The sequence below is a fragment of the Typopeltis vanoorti genome, chromosome 4, assembly GCF_054136105.1.
Source record: "Typopeltis vanoorti isolate ZY-2024b chromosome 4, IOZ_Tvanoo_1.0, whole genome shotgun sequence".
Taxonomy (NCBI): Eukaryota; Metazoa; Arthropoda; class Arachnida; order Uropygi; family Thelyphonidae; genus Typopeltis; species Typopeltis vanoorti.
The window spans coordinates 15,803,538-15,821,630 of NC_143552.1; the positions used below are offsets into that span (position 1 = coordinate 15,803,538).

General features: G+C 35.3%; 1 protein-coding gene across 5 annotated transcripts in view; it reads right to left on the minus strand.

Annotated features, from left to right (window-relative positions):
- Positions 1–6,643: 6,643 nt before the first annotated feature.
- Myo61F (unconventional myosin 61F) overlaps positions 6,644–18,093 on the minus strand; it is a 744,085-nt gene continuing 732,635 nt past the window's right edge. For all 5 annotated transcript variants that reach the window (XM_090391651.1, XM_090391648.1, XM_090391650.1 and 2 more), the window contains exon 32: positions 6,644–7,376. In XM_090391651.1, coding sequence (XP_090247777.1) covers positions 7,359–7,376 — 18 coding nt within the window. In that variant the 3' untranslated portion in view covers positions 6,644–7,358. The remainder of the gene's footprint in view (positions 7,377–18,093) is intronic.

Here is an 18,093-nt window from a genome sequence, read left to right on the forward strand (position 1 = left end):
GTCATCAGTGCCATGAATAAATATTGTTAACTGGGAAGTATTTATAATGTCTGTACATTCATCAGCTGCAATGGAAAACACTACAAAACTTTATTTTTTTCACGCAATATATCTTGGAAGTTCTCTGCTATATCTTCAACATGCTCCGCAGCTGTATTTCCTCATGTTAGAGGTTTAATGGAATATTAACAGCACTGAGAAAGGATTAAACTGTATTTCCTGATAGGCTTATACTTTGAAATACTTGTTTTTTTCCCAGACATATGATTTCGACTGCAGTTAATATACAATTTTTAATAAATTCTGCATCAGTAAAAGGTTTCGAAGCCCGAGCAATTTTTTCATTTATGACGTAACTACATTTAACAGCAGCATCACTTGTTGTGATAACATTTGAAAATATCCTCTGGATACAGTTCATTTTTTAAATCTTTAAGTTTGTCATCATGCATCTTTTCTGTATATTTATCACAGTTCTTATGGTTTGTTTCATAATGTCATTTTAGATTATATTCTTTCACCAGAGCGACACTTTGTCTACATATCAAACATGTTTTGCACAAAGAAATATGCCTTCTCCCATTTTTTTTTTTTTTTTTTGAAAAGTTCTGCCTTCTTGATCTGTGTTTCTTTTTTTAACTTTAAATTCAGACATTGTTATAGGGCAAAAAAAAATAAGTTATTGAGGTAACTTTTTATTAATACACTATAATATTACAATGGTAACCTGTAACTTATTGACATTGTATCATGTGGCTTAAAATGGCTGCGTGACAAGTAACTTCCATTCAGTGTTGCCAACATTTAATGATAGAAGCATGGTGGAAAGAATTATAGTAATAAGTTTTACTTTTGTTTAAAGCTGTCATCAGATATTTAGAAGTTTCAATTTTTTATGTTTTTATTTCTAAAAATCAATGTTTCTAACATCCTGTAGAGAATGTTAGAAACATGAAACATTGATTTTTAGAAAAGAAACCATTAAGGTCGCATGCTAGATACAGCCCGCAAGCTGCCAGTTTACAACCCCTGCTCTAAATTAAAGGAATGCGGAGAACCAACCAGGACTTCTGACATAATGTCCAATCCTCACTTTCCCATGGTGCACCCTGTTACGTATCTTCCTGGATACTGAATGAACAAGGATGGGCTGGCAATTTGGGATTTAGCCGATCAAATTTTATTCTTATTGGCTTAAACCAAAATATAAAATAATGGTACAACATGACAGAATTTCATGCTGGCTGGGGCTTCACCCAGTTAAGCAAGCCCCCCCCCGTTTTGTTTTTGCCAGGGAACCAGGGCAAACAGCTTAAAGTCAGCTACTGGAACAAATCTTAAAACATTCACACCCCAAGTCAACATAAGAAGCCTGAATGGCAAAGAAATAGAGCAAGCTGAGGAATTATATAACTGAATTGAGGCAGCCAGATTGACATAACAAGGGTGACTGAAACAATAAAGACAAAAACTGGTGAGATCTTTCTGAGCAATAAATATAAAATGTTATATTCAGGCAATTACAATCAAGGAAAAGGAGTGGCCATAGTATTCAACACTAAATACAAGGCTAATCTTCTTGAATGGCAGGCAGTCTCAAGTAGAGTGATGTGGGCAAATATCAGAATGGGGAACTGGACAATGACACTTATTTGTGCCAATCGTCCCACAGAAAGTTCTACTGAGGTAGGAGTGTTGGAATTTTTTGAGGCTTTAGAGAAAGCAACTGACACAATGAAAAAGGAAAAGTTGGTCCTTGTTGTGGATCTAAATAGCAGAGTAGGAAATGATTGTCAGACATACAAAAATATTTTGGGAAACTTTGGAGAAAAGAGCAAAGCTAATAATAATGACAAATACCTGTTGGATTTCTGCTCAGGACATTGACTGGTTACTAATAAAACATAAAAATGTGCACAAATTCACATAGAGAGAAGAGGCAAGGAATAAGAAAAGTCTCACTGACTATGTTATTGTTGATAGTGATGTTTTCTCCCTGATGCAGGATACCAGAGTGTACAGAGGATTTGAAATTGGAAGTGATCACTATTTAATCTTTAGCAAGATAAAATTTAATTTCATATTGAAAAGAACAACATATAAAAAGTTTTAAAGCGAATAAAAGTTGAGCAGTTCTCGGATATGAACTATAGTTTGAGAGCAGGAACCAAACCTTGGAGACCCAGTGGCAAACCCTGAAGAACACACTGATTGAGGCAGCCAGGGAGGCATTTGGTGAGGTTGTCTGCAAGGATAGAAAAATCAGAACTCCTTGGTGGACACAGGAAGTTAAGGAGGCAGTGAAGGAAAAGAAGAAAGCATATCAAAAGTTCCTGTCAAATAAGTCAGCTTGTGGTCTTAGAGAATATAGCGACAAATGAAAGAAAGCTAAATACTGTGTAAAACTAGCTAAAGAAAAGTCATGGGAAGGCTTTGGTAAGAACATAGAAAATAAATATCAAGAAGGTAGCAAAATATTTTGGAGGTTGTTGAAGAAGCTCAGAAATAGAGAAAAAAGTGATGTAAAAGGAATTAGAGATGATAAAGGTGACATGAAAACTGGAGAAAAAGATATCCTTGAAGTATGGAGTAATTACTTTGAAAAATTGCTGAATGAAACAAGTAGTGATAGCACGGTGCTAAAAAACACTCAAGAGGCATGCAGTCATGAATGCATATCCATACTTGAAGTACAAAAAGCCCTCAAAGGTCTATAATGTAGAAAGGCAGCAGGAGTAGATAATATTTAACCAGAAATGCTGAAGTATGGTGGTATAAGAGTCTTACAGTGGCTGCACTGCATAGTTCAGAATGCCTGGACAGAGGGACGAATTCCCAATGATTGGAGTAGAGCTCTCATAGCACCCACATATATATATATATATATATATATCTACTGCATTGTGAATGGAAAACTTATAGAACAAGTGAAACATTTCAGCTACTTAGGCACGATTTTTAGTGAAGATGGTAAATTAAATATGAAAATAGACAACACAATCAACAAAGCTGGTATGGTGGGAAGTCAACTGAATAAATTTATACGGAATAAGAGAGAAATTAGTCAAAACACTAAGCTGTATATAAGACAGTGTTCAAACCAATTTTAACTTATGGATCTGAGAGCTGGGTCAGAAATAAAACACTTGACCAAAGACTAGGGACCACAGATATGAGAGTCTCCTGAGAAAGATTAGGGGTATGAACAGATGGCATTAATGGCAATATCTTATTGAAAATGAAAGAACTTGACATTGTCAGCATACAGGATGCATTACCTATCAAGACTCCCACATTACCAGATTTATCTTATATTGGTCTTTTTCCTGCCAACCTGGCAGAGAACACATTTTGCTAATCTTTCCTCGCCCATTCTGTTTAAATGACCTTACCAGCTGAGATTAGCTCAGCTGGTAAGGTTTACCTCTGAGTTGTATTTACAGTTTTTGCTGTGTGACCTTTGAACTTCTTATTCACTAATTGTGTAAGTGTATATCAGTAACATTTCCGATTGTCTTACCTATCTTGCATCATTAATAACAATGGAGTATCTGTTGTCAGGTCCTTCCTAATATCATTAATATATATTATTATTATTGCATGGGCACCTCCATGGAGTCTCAAGACTCATTGTGGGAGACCAAACTATCCACACAATATCTATCATACCTCTCCTTGAAACCAATAACAGACAAAGTGCTCATAACTGACTCAGGCACTCCATTCCATTTATTCACCACTTTCCAAATGATAAATGCAGTCCTCATGCTCTTGACAGCCCCACACTTCCCAAATTCCAGGGATGACATTTTGTTCTGCCATTTTAGCCAAGTGCTGAATTATTTTTCCTGCATGAATCCTATAAAATCCTTATTATTAGCAAAAATTTGAAAAAAATAATAAATTATCTTTTTGCAGCATTATGAAGCAACATTGTTCACACCTTCTCTCACCACTCTGGTGTGCTTACACCAGAGTGGTGAGAGAAGGCAGAGTTCTTGTTGATAGTCAGTTGATGTTTGGTTCTTCATTTGTACAGCCTTGGCACATCTTTTGGAGAAGCAGGGCTTACTTAGGAGATGGGAATTTAATGTGGAATATGTGTTTCCATTTCAGAGAGGATAACTTCAGGATGCATTCAGTGCATATGCTTGGAAAGCAACAGTCCAACCATGGAAATCAGGCATAGAAATCTTGGAGGTCATCCTCACTTGGCATTCTTATAATGCCAGATGACTCTTGGTTGAGAATGGCTGTGTGGATGTTGCTTGGTTGGGGAAGAGATAAGCATAAGGTTGTGGTCTTAATTGCCTATCTCCTAAGGGAGATAGGCAATTAAGATTAAGAAATAGGCAATTAATTGCCTATCTCCTAAGGGAGATAGGCAATTAAGACCAATGCTGACAGTATATTTCTAAGGACCACTAGTGAGGAAGAGGGTCCAGAGTGTTTGGGATTATCTGGTACTCTGGGCTGGTGAACAATTTGTATAATGTCATCTACCTGTTTGGTTTGTGCAATTGGATAAGGAAAGCTAGTTGGTAATGTCTACATTGAAATCGACAAGGAAGATAATCTCACTATTAGGAAAGTTGTATTGAAGGAGTTCTGAGTGGTGTTGGTGGCATTGGGAGAGCAATATAGACAGCATATGAATTTGACAGAGTGGGGCAGAGAGATTTTCAGCCAAAGTAGATCAGGAGATTCTAAATTGAATGCTGTCTGGCATAGTATGTCAAAGTGAGCATATGCACAAGCACAGTCCTTGAGCCAAAGAGTGTGTATTTGGGGAAGTTCAGATGAGTAGTGCTTGGAAAGTCTGAAATGTGGGGTTTTGCAGACTGGAAGTGGACACTGTTGAGGTTGCCCAATCACCTTCATTACCGCTTACCACACATATCTGCTCTGTCTCAACTATCCTGCTCACATCCTGATCTATTCCATTTCTATGCTAATCATTCCCATTCACTACTACTCCCAACATCCACTCTCCCTATGCCATCATGTTTCCCTGTCCACCCAGGGTCCCCAATTTTCCCATTCTCTCATCGCATCTCTTACACTACTACTGGCAAGCACTTCAGTCTCTTCAATGCCACTCTCCTGATCTTTCACTTCACTTCTTACTTCAGTTGTCTTGCTTTCATCACAGGCTGCATCTAGCAATGCTTTCTCCATTTCACTCACTCGAAAGCCATTCAAATACAATCTGCCATGTCTATATAATTCCATTCTTCTCTCAAATACATGCTATACATTCACTAATTGTATTCCCTTCTCTTCACATAGCTTTACCAGCTTACCATTCATGATTCTGGCTTTCCATCTCAACTCATCGTTGTCATACCTTGGCAACATACTGATACTGTTATCATTCACTCTCCTAAGTAACCTGATATCCACCTTTACATTCACCTTATGTCGACTTAAATCATTTGTCCCTAAAACTACCATTAATTCTCTTGCTCATTTCCTCCTTGCATCCAAAGCATGAATTACCCTGCTAATTCTCCCTCATGGATAGTAGACTTTTATGGATTTTCTCATTAATCAATCCTTTAACAATGGAATCTCCATACTGTTATTCTTGAATGACTTGTCACCTCTTTTATCCTTTTTTCTTTTTCACTAAATGTCTAATATCACACTTTGCATATTCCTGATTTTATTTTGAATAATTCTTCAAATCTTGCATTCTGGCAATTTTACTCCATTGCTCATGTAGTCTCACTACCTCTGTTTCTGCCACACCTTATTTCCTTTTGTTCCCTTATCACTTACTTTTGCTTTATGCTTTTTCACCCTCTCAGTCTTATTAGCTTTCATTTACTGTTCAATCTCTCCATAAACACATCTTTCACATTTCGCCACATATACATGTTGCATTCATGACATCGAACCATTTTTTTAAAAACTGGCATTGTTAACAGCATTTGATTTTTGCATCACTTGTAGCTTACCCCAGTATACCTCATGTGTATACTGCTATTGTGTTCCATTCAAGGCAAGATCAAAAAATGCAGTAGCAAACCACGAGGCCAGTAATCATGCAGACATACTACGTTATCAAAAATAAACAATAGTATACTAAAATGCAAGCAATATCACCAATTATTACACAAAATAGCATATCTTTTCTGTAGCTCTTTACCAACATTAAGCATTTCGCATCTGCTCCAAAATGAATACCAAGTGAAGTTTTGCTTTTATGAGCCTAAGCAATAAAATCAAACACTGCACTGTTTAACTGCCTTGAAGTTTTCATTTCTCTTTTTAACTGATATGGTTTTACTTTATGTTGTGTGTGTGTGTGTGTGTGTGTGTGTGTGGGACTCACTGTATGCACATCTCAGTATAGAGATTTGAAAATATCACAGTGCTGAGAAAAACAACTACAGTTGTGTAGTGTGAACTGCTTACAAGGTTGGTATATACTCTGCATTCATATAGCTGAAATAGTTGAAACAAATTACATTTCTTGACCTATGATAGCATGTTGCTTGATTCAGTTCAAAAAGTATATGTGAAAATCAAAGCAGAAAGTACTTAACCAACTTCTTCAGATTAAATGCTACACTAAAGTAAAATAAATATTTTTGGTCATAGTGTGATGTCTGATCTGCTTGAGAAGAATAAAAAAATAAACTTTATAGTGATCATTTTATTATAAATGAAATAACTGAACATTTTTCACAAACAACCTTATTTTGCATAAGGTGATGTAGTGACTAGTTGCAAACTTGAAGCTGATAAATTTTGAGCTGTACAATAATATCATTCATTACCTTTCTATATTTCAAAATTTTATAACTTTTTGAAGTGTACACATCTAAATATAAAAATTATATTTAAGTGCATTTAGTAACAAGTCCATTTTAGCTTTAAAATATCTTTTGATAAAACTTTATATTGAATCATTCAACATGTTATAAAAGCTCAAAGCACCATATCTATTGAAACATCATTAAATATGTATCTGCCTTATTAACAATATAAGCACATAATTGAAGAGCCCATTTCACAATTCGAAGCTGATGAACAGGTACTACAGATTTATTTATTAATTTTTTTATTATTATTAAATAATTAAAAATGGCACCATAAAATATTAAGGCACTTCACAGCCAAAATGGCACAGAGCATATATACCTGTAAAAACTCAACAAACATTAAGTACCACAAAATAAAAAAAATATATCACAATTATTTTGGTGAAAAAATAATGCTTAGTGAAAGTGGTGGTGTGGGGTTTAAAGACAAAAACAGGAATTGGCTTTTTTTTCTCATTCATTAAAAACATAAATATGGTTGTCTTAATGGCAATATGAAGAATAAAGTATGGCAGTCTTCTTCTTCCATTATGGAAACACAGCAATCTAAAATAAAGAACAAGCAACTATTAATGCTAGCAGAATTAATATTTCATTAGGAATAATAATGTTTGCATGATAAACCATTTGGGGAGGGGAGGGGGGTTAGCCAAGTAATTCTTGAGTTACTTCAATAAGAAGTAAGGCACCAAAGAGCTTATGCTTTAACATTTTCATGCTGGGCAGTGTCTGCCATTTGTAAATTGCTGACGGGAACTAGCTTTAGTGTATGTATGCTGCTTCCTTGTTGAGCAGTCTCATTTTCAAATTGCAACTTTTTCAGTAGAATATATATTCTGTGCTGAACATGGACTAGTTATTACTAACATCATGTTCCAACATAAAAATGTGCACAAATTCATATGGAGAGAAGATAAAAGAAATAAGTCTCATTGACTATGTTATAGTTGATAGTGATATTTTTCAAGTGGTTCAAAACACAAGAGTATATAGAGGATTTGAAATAGGAAGTGATGACTATTTTGTTTTGAGCAAGATAAAATTGAATATTGAAAAGAGTGTGTGTGTGTAAGGAAGCTTCAAACAAATCCAAGTTTGAGCACCTTTTGGAGGTGAACTGTAGACTTAGATACACAAACATCATTGAAGAAAAAAATGAAAGAGTTTGAAAACAAGAATCAAACCTTGGAGATTCAGTGGCAAACCCTGAAGAAAACATTGATTCAGTCAGAGAGGCATGTGGTGAGGTTGTCTGTAAGGATAGAAAAATCAGAACTCCATGGTGGACTCAGGAAGTTAAAGAGGCAGTAAAAGAAAAGAAAAAAGCATATAGAAAGTTCCTAGCAAGTAAGTCAGCTTGTGCTCTTATACAGAGAAGCACTGTGTAAAACTGGGTAAAAAAAGTTATGGGAAGTCTTTGGTAAGAATATAGAAAATAAATATCAGGAAGGCAGCTATTGAAAAAGCACTGTAAAAGGAATCAGAGATGATAAAGGTGACATGAAAACTGAAGAATAAAGATATTCTAGATATCTGGAGTCACTTTGAAAACTGCTAGATGAAACAAGCAATATCAGCAGGGTGGTAGAAAACTCGATAGAAATGCAGTCAGGAACACATATCCATACTTGAAGAAAAAAAAAAGGAATCAAAAAGCTGAAATGTGGAAAGGCAGATGTAGATGAAATTCAACCAGAAATGCTCAGATATGGAGGTATAAAAGTTTTACAGTGGCTGTATTGCAGAATTCCAAGTCTCAATGTGTGAATCTCTGTAATTCTCACAAGAAATGTGAGAATTACAGAGGTATTTCCCTGCTGAGTGTTCCTGGTAAGATTTATGCAAATATACTTGAGAAACAGCTAAGAAAAATTGTGGAAGGGAAGCTTGAAGAACAAGCTGGATGCAGTAGAGGTTGTCAGGATCAGATTTTAACTTTCAGACCAACAGTTGAGAAATCTTGGGCATATAACAAGAATGTGTATTTGTTTTGTTGATCTAGAAAAGGCAAGGGTGCAAGTTATCTCCACGGATCACATAATGGAGGAAAGTCTGTATTAAATCTTAGTATTAAATCTGATATCAAAATTGGCAGTGTTAATCTTTACTTTATGCAGATGATGCTATACTTCTGAATACATCCAATGTAAGTCTGCAAGATTCCTTGACTAAACTGAATAACTGTTGTAATAAATCAATGAACATAGGCAGAAACATTGCAAACACAACTGTATTCTGAATGGTGAACTTATAGAACAAGTAAAACATTTCAGTTATTTAGGCACAATTTTTAGTGAAGATGGTAAATGAAATATGGAAATAGACAATAGAATTAGTAAAGCCAGTATGGCAGGAAGTCAGCTGAATAAAGTTATGTGGAATAAGAAAGAATTAGGCAAAACACTGTAAAAATAAATTTTAACTTATAGATCTGGGTTAGAAATAGAACACTTGATCAAAGACTGTAGACCTCTGATATGGTGATATGGAAGTTCCAAGAAAGATCAGTGGAGTGAACGGTATCAATGGCAGTATCATATTAGATATTAGGAAAGAACTTACCATGATTAGCATTCAGGAATGTGTTATGTAGAGCAAATCTCAGGTCATATGATCACTTAAACAGAACTGGAGAAGAAAGATAAGCAAAACAGTTGTTCTTTGCCAGGAAAAAGCCCCAGAGGAAGACCAAGATGTAGTCTTAGTCTTCCTCTGGGGCTTTTCCTGGCAAAGAACAATTATCGTCATCATCAAATTCCTGCCATGTACCCTCAAGGGGGGGGGTGTACAGGATATGATAGTACAACATGAAAAATTTACATCATTACTAACTTCCTATCTACAATTTTCCTCCAAATCAGTCTGTTACTTGTCAAGACTCCAACATTATCAAGTAGGATCTGTATTAAATACAGATCTTTGTTATATTCCCATGATTTCTCAATTATTTGTCGTAACATGAAGATCTGATCCTGACAGCCCTCTTATATTAAGATCTTATATTTCTATCATCTAAGGCACTTTGTACCGTATCAATCTGCCTATATCTTGGTCTTCCTCTGGGTCATTTTCCTGAAAACCTGGCAGAGAACACCTCTTTTGCTAATCTTTCTTCCCCCATTCTGTTTAAGTGACCATACCACCTGAGGTAGGTCTGCTAACACATTCCTGGAGACTGACAATGTCAAGTTCTTTCCTAATATCCTTGTTTTTAATATGATATTGCCATTGATGTCATCTGTTCACACCTCTAATCTTTCTCAGGACTGCGGTCTCTATTTTTTGGTCAAGTGATTTATTTCTGACCTAGCTCTCAGATCCATAAGTTAAAACTGGTTTGAATTGTATACAGCTAATTTAGTGTTCTAACTAATTTCTCTCTTATTCCATATGTATTATTCTCTTATTCCATATTCAATTGATTTCCTGCCATACCAGCTTTGTTGATTCTGTTGTCTATTTCCATATTTAATTTACTATCTCTACTAAAAATCGTGCCTAAGTAGCTGAAATGTTTTACTTGTTTCACAGGTTCTCAGTTCCCAACACAATTGACATTTTCAACGATTCTGCCTATTTTCATTGTCTTTGTCTTTTTATTGCTGACCTTCATACCATATCTATTACAACAGTTATTCAATTTAGTCAGGGAATCTTGCAGATTTATTTAGAAGTATAACATCGTCCGCATAAAGCAAAGAGCTGATATTAACATCTCCAATTTTGATATCATGTTTAATAGCACTTTCCTTCAGAATGTGATCCACATAGATAATGAATAACATAGGGGATAATGTACATTCTTGTCTCACACCAGATTTAACATTAAACCACCTTCCTGTACTTACTTCAATTCTAATTGCTGACTTACAACTCAAATAAAGACTAAGTATTGCTTGATATAATGCTAAATTGGCACCACCTGTAGCGTATTGAATAGCTTCTCTCTTGGCACCTTGTCATATGCCTTTTCCAGATTGATAAAACTTAAATACAGATCTAAACTAAATGGTGATTACTTCCAATTTCAAATCCTCTGCACACTCTAGTGTCCTGCACCAGAGAGAGAAAACATCACTATCAACAATAACATAGTCAATGAGACTTTTCTTATTCCTTGTCTCCATGTGAATTTGTGCACATTTTTATGTTGGAACATGGTGTTAGTAATAACCAGTCCATGTCCTGAGCAGAAATCTAACAGATATTTGCCATTATTATTTTAGCTTTGCTCTTTTCTCCAAATTTTCCCAAAATATTTTTGTATATCTCACAATAATTTCCTACCCTGCTATTTAGATCCCCAACAAGAACCAACTTTTCCTTTTTCATTGTGTCATTTGCTTTTTCTAAAGCCTTAAAAAATTCCTCCACTTTTACCTTAGTAGAACCTTCTGTGGGACCATATGCTGAAATACATCTCATTGTCCAGTTTCCCATTCTCATATTTGCCCACATCACTCTACTTGAGACTGCCTGCCATTCAAAGATTAGCCTGGTATTTAGTGTTGAATACTATGGCTACTCCTCTTTTTCCTCGATTGTCATTGCCTGAATATAACATTTTGTATTTATTGCTCAGAAAGATCTCACTAGTTTTTGTCTTTTTTGTTTCAGTCACCCCTATTATGTCGATCTGGTACTTATCTAATTCTTCAACTAGCTTCATTTTTTTGCCATTCAGGCTTCTTATGTTGATAGTACCAATCTTTAACTCTGGTGATGTTGGCTTGGGGGGGGGGGGTTAAGATTTGTTCCAGTAGCTGACTTTTTGCTGTTCATCCTGGTTCCCTGGCGAAAACAACAGGGGCCTTGTTTAAATGGGACGCCACAGTCGGCATGAAATTTTGTCATGTTGTACCATCATTTTGTATTTCGGTTTAAGCCAATAAGAATACAATTCTTAGAACAATTGTTTTGCTAAAAGGCAAAGGACAATTGTTTTGCTAATCGTTCTTCCCCACCGGATTGAATATAGTAAAAAGTTCCTTAAAAGATAGAAATATAAGATCTGATAATGTTGGAGCTTTTTACAGATATGATTAATTTGGAGGAAAATTGCCGATTTGGAAGTTAGTAACGGTGTAACTATCATAATTAGCCTTGTACACCTTGAGGATATATATCAGGAATTCAATGATATATACAGGTATCTGTTGATTAATGTTATTAATTAATCCCTCAATGTTATTGCATTCATCCATGATCGATTACTGTATTAATAATTCGTTTTATGTGGTACTCTTTTAGAAAAGATAAAAAATGAATGCAACATAAATGTTTAATAAATGCTCGTACCTACATTAGTTACTGCAATTTTTTTTATCAAAAAAAGTTAGTCGTTTGAACAATTTTAGTTTTTTTTTCTCATCAGCATAAATTCTACGATAAAAAGCAAAATGATTTTCTAGACCGTGGCAAAGCATTCTTCGATTAACATCTGAATCTGTATCCGTTACTTGCTACTTAAGCGATTCTAAACTGCAAAATATTCCATCCAGTTACCAATTATACATTTGGTTTAATGATTTATCCAAGTGTAGGCAAACAAAGTTTGCGCCTGAAGTATTTTCAGGACTGGAGCAACTTGTAAAGGTGATATAAGTTCTCATCACTTGCCTTAGTATCTCCTTGCAGACATGTATAATGCTATGCATTAAGGGAAGGGCCATTACAATGCATAGCATTATACATGTCTAAAAGGAGATGTGCATGGGAGATATCCAAGTGTATGTTTGCCCTACACTTGGATAAAGGATTAAATCAAATGGTAGCATAGCCAAGTGAAAATTCCATCCAGTTCTTTGATTTTTATTTCCTTTGGAATCTCATCTTCACATTCAATTTGTTCGTTGTCTTCATATGCATGTTCAATTTCAGGAAGATCATTGTCACTGAAATCTTTTGAATTTGAATCTAATAATTCTTAACATCTTCTGCATCAAAACCAAGGTCTTCACTCACGTTCACAGGATTTTGAAAACCACCTAAATCTAGCGCATTCTGGCAAAAGGATTTTCCAAATGGCTCTCATGCAGCTAGAAGACACTTGCTCCCACGAGTCGAATTTTTCCAAAATTCTTGGAGCGTAATCGCATTTTCTCCCGTCTTTGGGAATACCATTTTAAAAAAATAAGCTTTGCAATGACGTATTTGATGGAAAAAAGAAACGTTTCACATTCTCACATAGATCATTAAGAGAATTTGGATGACCAGATGCATTATCAAAAGCTATTTAACTTCTCTTGCAATAAGCTTCAACTGCTGGACAAAAATAAGACTTAAACCAATCTTCACATAGGCTTTGGATAACCCAAGCCTTCTGATTCGCCCACCAAATTACATGTAAATAGTTCTTGTTACATCCTTTTAAAGCCCTTGGGTTCTGAGTTCAATAGACAAGCTGCAGTTTCAATTTAAAATTTCCATTAGCATTCCCTCCAAGCATAACAGTTAAGCGATCTTGTGATACTTTATACCCAGGCCGCTTCTTTTTTTTGATATAAAAGTTCTAGATGGCATTTTTTTCCAACAGAGGCCAGTTTCATCTACATTGAAAATTTGGCTGTAATCATAATCATTTTCTTCGATAATTTTCTGCAGCATCTTCATCGGCACTTGCAGCTTCACCTGTTATTTTCACTTTAGTCCAGCCCTAGATTTAAAATTTTAACACCAGCCTTTGCTAGCTGTGAATTTTGAACTGTCGTCTTTATATTTAGTCCTTTAAGTCTTGAAAAGAGGCTTAGAGCTTTGGCCATGATATATTATAGGCACTAATTGGAATTCTCTTTTGATTACAGTCTTCCAGTCAAATAATCAACAGATCTTCCATTTCAACCATTATAGCACTTCGATTATGTGTGTATTGCATACTTGCAGATGTAGATACAACTTTTCCTTGCTCGCAATACTCATCAGCTTTGGATAAAATAGTTTGTTTTGTAGACTCGTTAAAACCAAATTCGCTTGCAATCTTACTTTTGCTTTCACCATGTTTATCTTTTAATTATATAAAGTTTTCTTTCCTCCTCTTTTTTCACTTAATGATCCAGTTGTGGGATAGCTCTTATTCTTTGACATAATTAATGGACTGTGAAATTTACGAAGAACGTAATTTGTAAATATATCCGAACAATTGGAGCTTGTATTACACCCACTCTTATGATTAATGGGAGGAATCACACCATCATGCTCACAACTTTCTTTCTCTCGGCCAGGAAACACTCCTCGAGCTTTGCATATTTTTGCATTGTAAATTTAAGTTGCATCAATTAAATCTCCTCAATTAATTTAGCTGCATTAATCAAAATCCCATGTCAAGCAAGGGATACCTGTATATACATTGAGCAATTTCTGTATTATAAACAGCTGTTCTATGTATTTTCTTGAATCAAAAATTTAAAAGAGGGCGTTAGGATAAATGTGTATAGTTCTATAACAAATCTGTTTTGCTTGCATGCATGCAGCAGAAAGTCTGTGGGAGGAAAGTGTTTTTTTCCTTTATGAGTGTCATTTCACTTGTCATTGTATGTCTATATACTCTGTTTAGTGATAAACAATGCTACTTGTTTTTGTTGCTTCTGCAGTATAGCATCTGTTGAGGTTGGAAAGTTTTTCATGGTACAGGAACTTTTTTATTCCATCTTCTGAAACAAATGTAGTAAAACTATCTATTCCTGAATAAAAATGAATACTTCTATGCATAAGTATTCATTTATATTTATTTTGTTAATCTACAACAAAAATACCAGCATATGTGAGATATTTATTATTGATAAGACAGAAATGCCACTGACAAAAAAAAAGTGATGAATGCAAGATCCCCCAAAATGTGGAGAATTCTGATAATAATCAGATATTAAGTAAATAGTACTGCATAAAATGTATACTGATCCTCAGTAAACAAACAAAAAAATCTTAGAAAATGAAGTGAAATCAATTCACATGTATTCCTACAATGCCTTCACCTGATCAAAATTATTAATTCATTGGATTAGTCAGTCCCTATAGTTATTTACTGAACTGCCGCATGTATACACAGATGTGTATTTATATTTTGCAAATAAATCTCTTTCCTCCACCTGTAAGTTTTTTATTTATGCCATCATAAATTCACTTATGCATGTCTAGAATTTATAGGATCACTTGTTATTTGCCAGTAAAGAAAGTATTTCTACTCCCACTTCCACATTCCTTTGCATTTCCTATTCTTGATTTATTAATGATAGTTCACATATTTACAAAATTGAGGAATTCACATATACCAACCAAATATCGTATTCCTATTCATTATTGTTTTATAATATATCCTAAAACAAACATAGTCACCTCCCTCATCCCATGCAGAGTGGTTAAAAAACCATTATGATGCATAACATGTCTGCTAAAACACAAGCATGAAATTTCTGAAGGACACAGTATTTTTTCTCATCACATCAGATAGTTAGGTTGATGGCAAGAGGATTACGTCCGCCCTGACATGAACATGTTAACAAATATTTCTATACACTCTTCTTTCTCTTCCAGACAATTCCTCTTTGGTAGTGTTAAATTTAGATCTTTCTGAAAAATTAGTGCTATGAGTGATAATTTGCTAGTAACTGCTGACGAATGCACTGCATACACTAGTTCAGTCATATCTTTTATACAATTCCAGACTGGCACCCATAATTCCCCTCTTTCTGCAGAAGTAGCAGCTGATCAACACCCACACATACAGGTAATGGACAAAAAAATGGAAATAGGTTATTGCTAGTTGCAATGTAGTATCTACAATGAACCAAACACAGATGCAGTTGATATGCAAATATGCTCCCAACATTCCTAGGGACATGTGTATAAATGAAAACAGAGGCCTGCCACCATTTATTGCATGTTAGAATGGAATCCAGAGAGGACCTCAGTGATTTTGAAAGGGGTGCGATTGTTGGAGCCACGCTGCAGATGTACCTGTGACCATAACAGCTGAAATTGTACATGTTAGTCAAGGAACATCTCTAAGGTTATGTTAGCAAGGCAGTTGACAGGATAAACATCATCAGTGAAATAAAATAGTGGATGATAGCGCTTACTGCAAGAGGGGAGACATTCAAGCATTAGTGCACTGTACCACAAAAAATAGGCAGGCTACTAGTGAGCAATTGTGTGAAAAATTCAACACCAGTCATGAAAAACCCATTTCAACAAAAACTCTGCTGACTGGGAACTACACAGAGCTGAATGCCACAGTCGGGTTGCCTTACACTAGCCTTTGATCATTCCCATCAACACGTGTCGTCACGTCCAATGGTGCAAAGATCACGGGCAGTGGACTACACAACAATGGAGGGATGTGATGTGGTCCAGTGAATCCACGTTCACACTTTTTTGCTGCTAACAAATGAATACGGTCAAAGGAAGCTTATCAGCGAGAGTGCTCATTTCCAACTGTGAAAGGTTTTGGTGGTTCCGTACTGGTCTGGGATGCATTGTCATGGCATGGGTCCACTTGTTGTACAAGGGTGGTCTGAAAAGTTCTCGGCCTAACAATGAAAAAACGAATTTATAATTTCAAAATTATTTTTATTTTTCAACATAACCTCCCTTAAGATTAATACATTTATTCCAGCGCCCTGTAGTGGTTCTCAGTAAGATCTGTGAAATACCCCTCTACAGCTGCAATCACCTCTTGATTCTAAGAAAAATACTGTTCAGTGAGGAAGAGGTTTAGTTTTGGGAAGAGATAGAAGTCAGAGGGAGCCAAATCTGGGGAATAAGGTGGATGTTCCAACAATTCATAGTGCAAATCCCTTAATTTTCCCATTGCCAAAACACCGTTGTGGTGTGGGCAGGTGCATTGTCCTGATGAAAGATGATTTTTTTCTTTTGAAAACCAGTTCTTTTCTCAAAAATTTTTTCGTCTAGTCTGGTTTAAAAGATCGGAATAATTATTATTCTGGTTATTGTTTTACTCTTTTCAAGATAATAAACAAAATGCCTTTAGCATCCCAAAACACCAATGCCATGACCTTTCCTTCTGATGGAACTGACTTCGTCTTCTTTGGCACTGAACAACTGGCTTCTGTCCACTGTTTTGACTGCTGTTTGGATTCTGGTGGTTAATGGTGAATCCAAGTCTCATCCATAATAATAAATCGACACACAAAATCAGTTTTATTCTTGTTAAAACGCTCCAAGCACTTCAGAGATTTTCATGCGAGTGTGTTTTTGATCTGCTGTGAGCAAGTGCAGCATCCATCTTGCACAAAGCTTTTTCATTTGCAATTCTTGATGCAAAATATATCCTACGCGTTCTTTTGAAATACCTCTAGTCTCAGCAATTTCATGCACTTTGACTCGACGGTCATCCAATACGTTGTTGATCAAGTGTCGTGCACTTGATCAACGAGATCTGGTGTTGTTACACTTTTTGGACATCCTTCACGTGCATCATCTTCAAGGCTGGTATGGCGCCACGTTTAAACTCGGCAGCCCATTTCTTAACTGTCGAAAACGAAGGATAAGAATGCCTTAAACTTTTATGAACTTTGAATTTCTTTTGGCATTAAACCTTCTTTTACAAAGAATTTTATAACTGCATGATACTCAATTTTATCCATTTCAAGGGATACAGACAATACTTTTGCTTCAGACAGCTGTATAAAACAAACTACTTGATAGAATGACTTGCAATTTCACATAGACTTATGACAGATGTACCAACTTAGGAAAAAAAATCTTGCCAATAGTGTTGCCATCATCTACAGTCGAGGCCGAGAACTTTTCAGACCACCTCTGTAGAGTGGCAGATGATTTGCAAAATTATGAGACCACCACCTTGCTTGTTAGAGTCTTCAAGTGGTTTGAAAAAAGTAATCTTTAGGTACCAGCGTTCCTGATTATCTAAACTGACAATACAAAATGTCCCATTTCCAATATGTTAACCTCTAAAATTCAAGTCATGAAAAGTTGTTTGGAAACTATTAACTGTTTCTGATTTATTTTTGACCACTGATTTCAAATATCTCTTCCATTTTTCTCTATCACATAAGGATTTTTCACAAAATGGATCTCAATATTACATAAAATAACTTTAAAATGTATTATATTAAGAAAAATAACAGTATTTAAAATTTTCCGTAAACATTTTTGGAATGAAAGTATTCTAAAAATTTTTTTAAATTAAAGTAATTAAAGATTAATCTTTAGTATATACTTTATATTTCGTTGTGGTGTCTTTTTCTTTTTCCTTCAAAGCTTCTTTTTGAACTTTTTCTGTGAA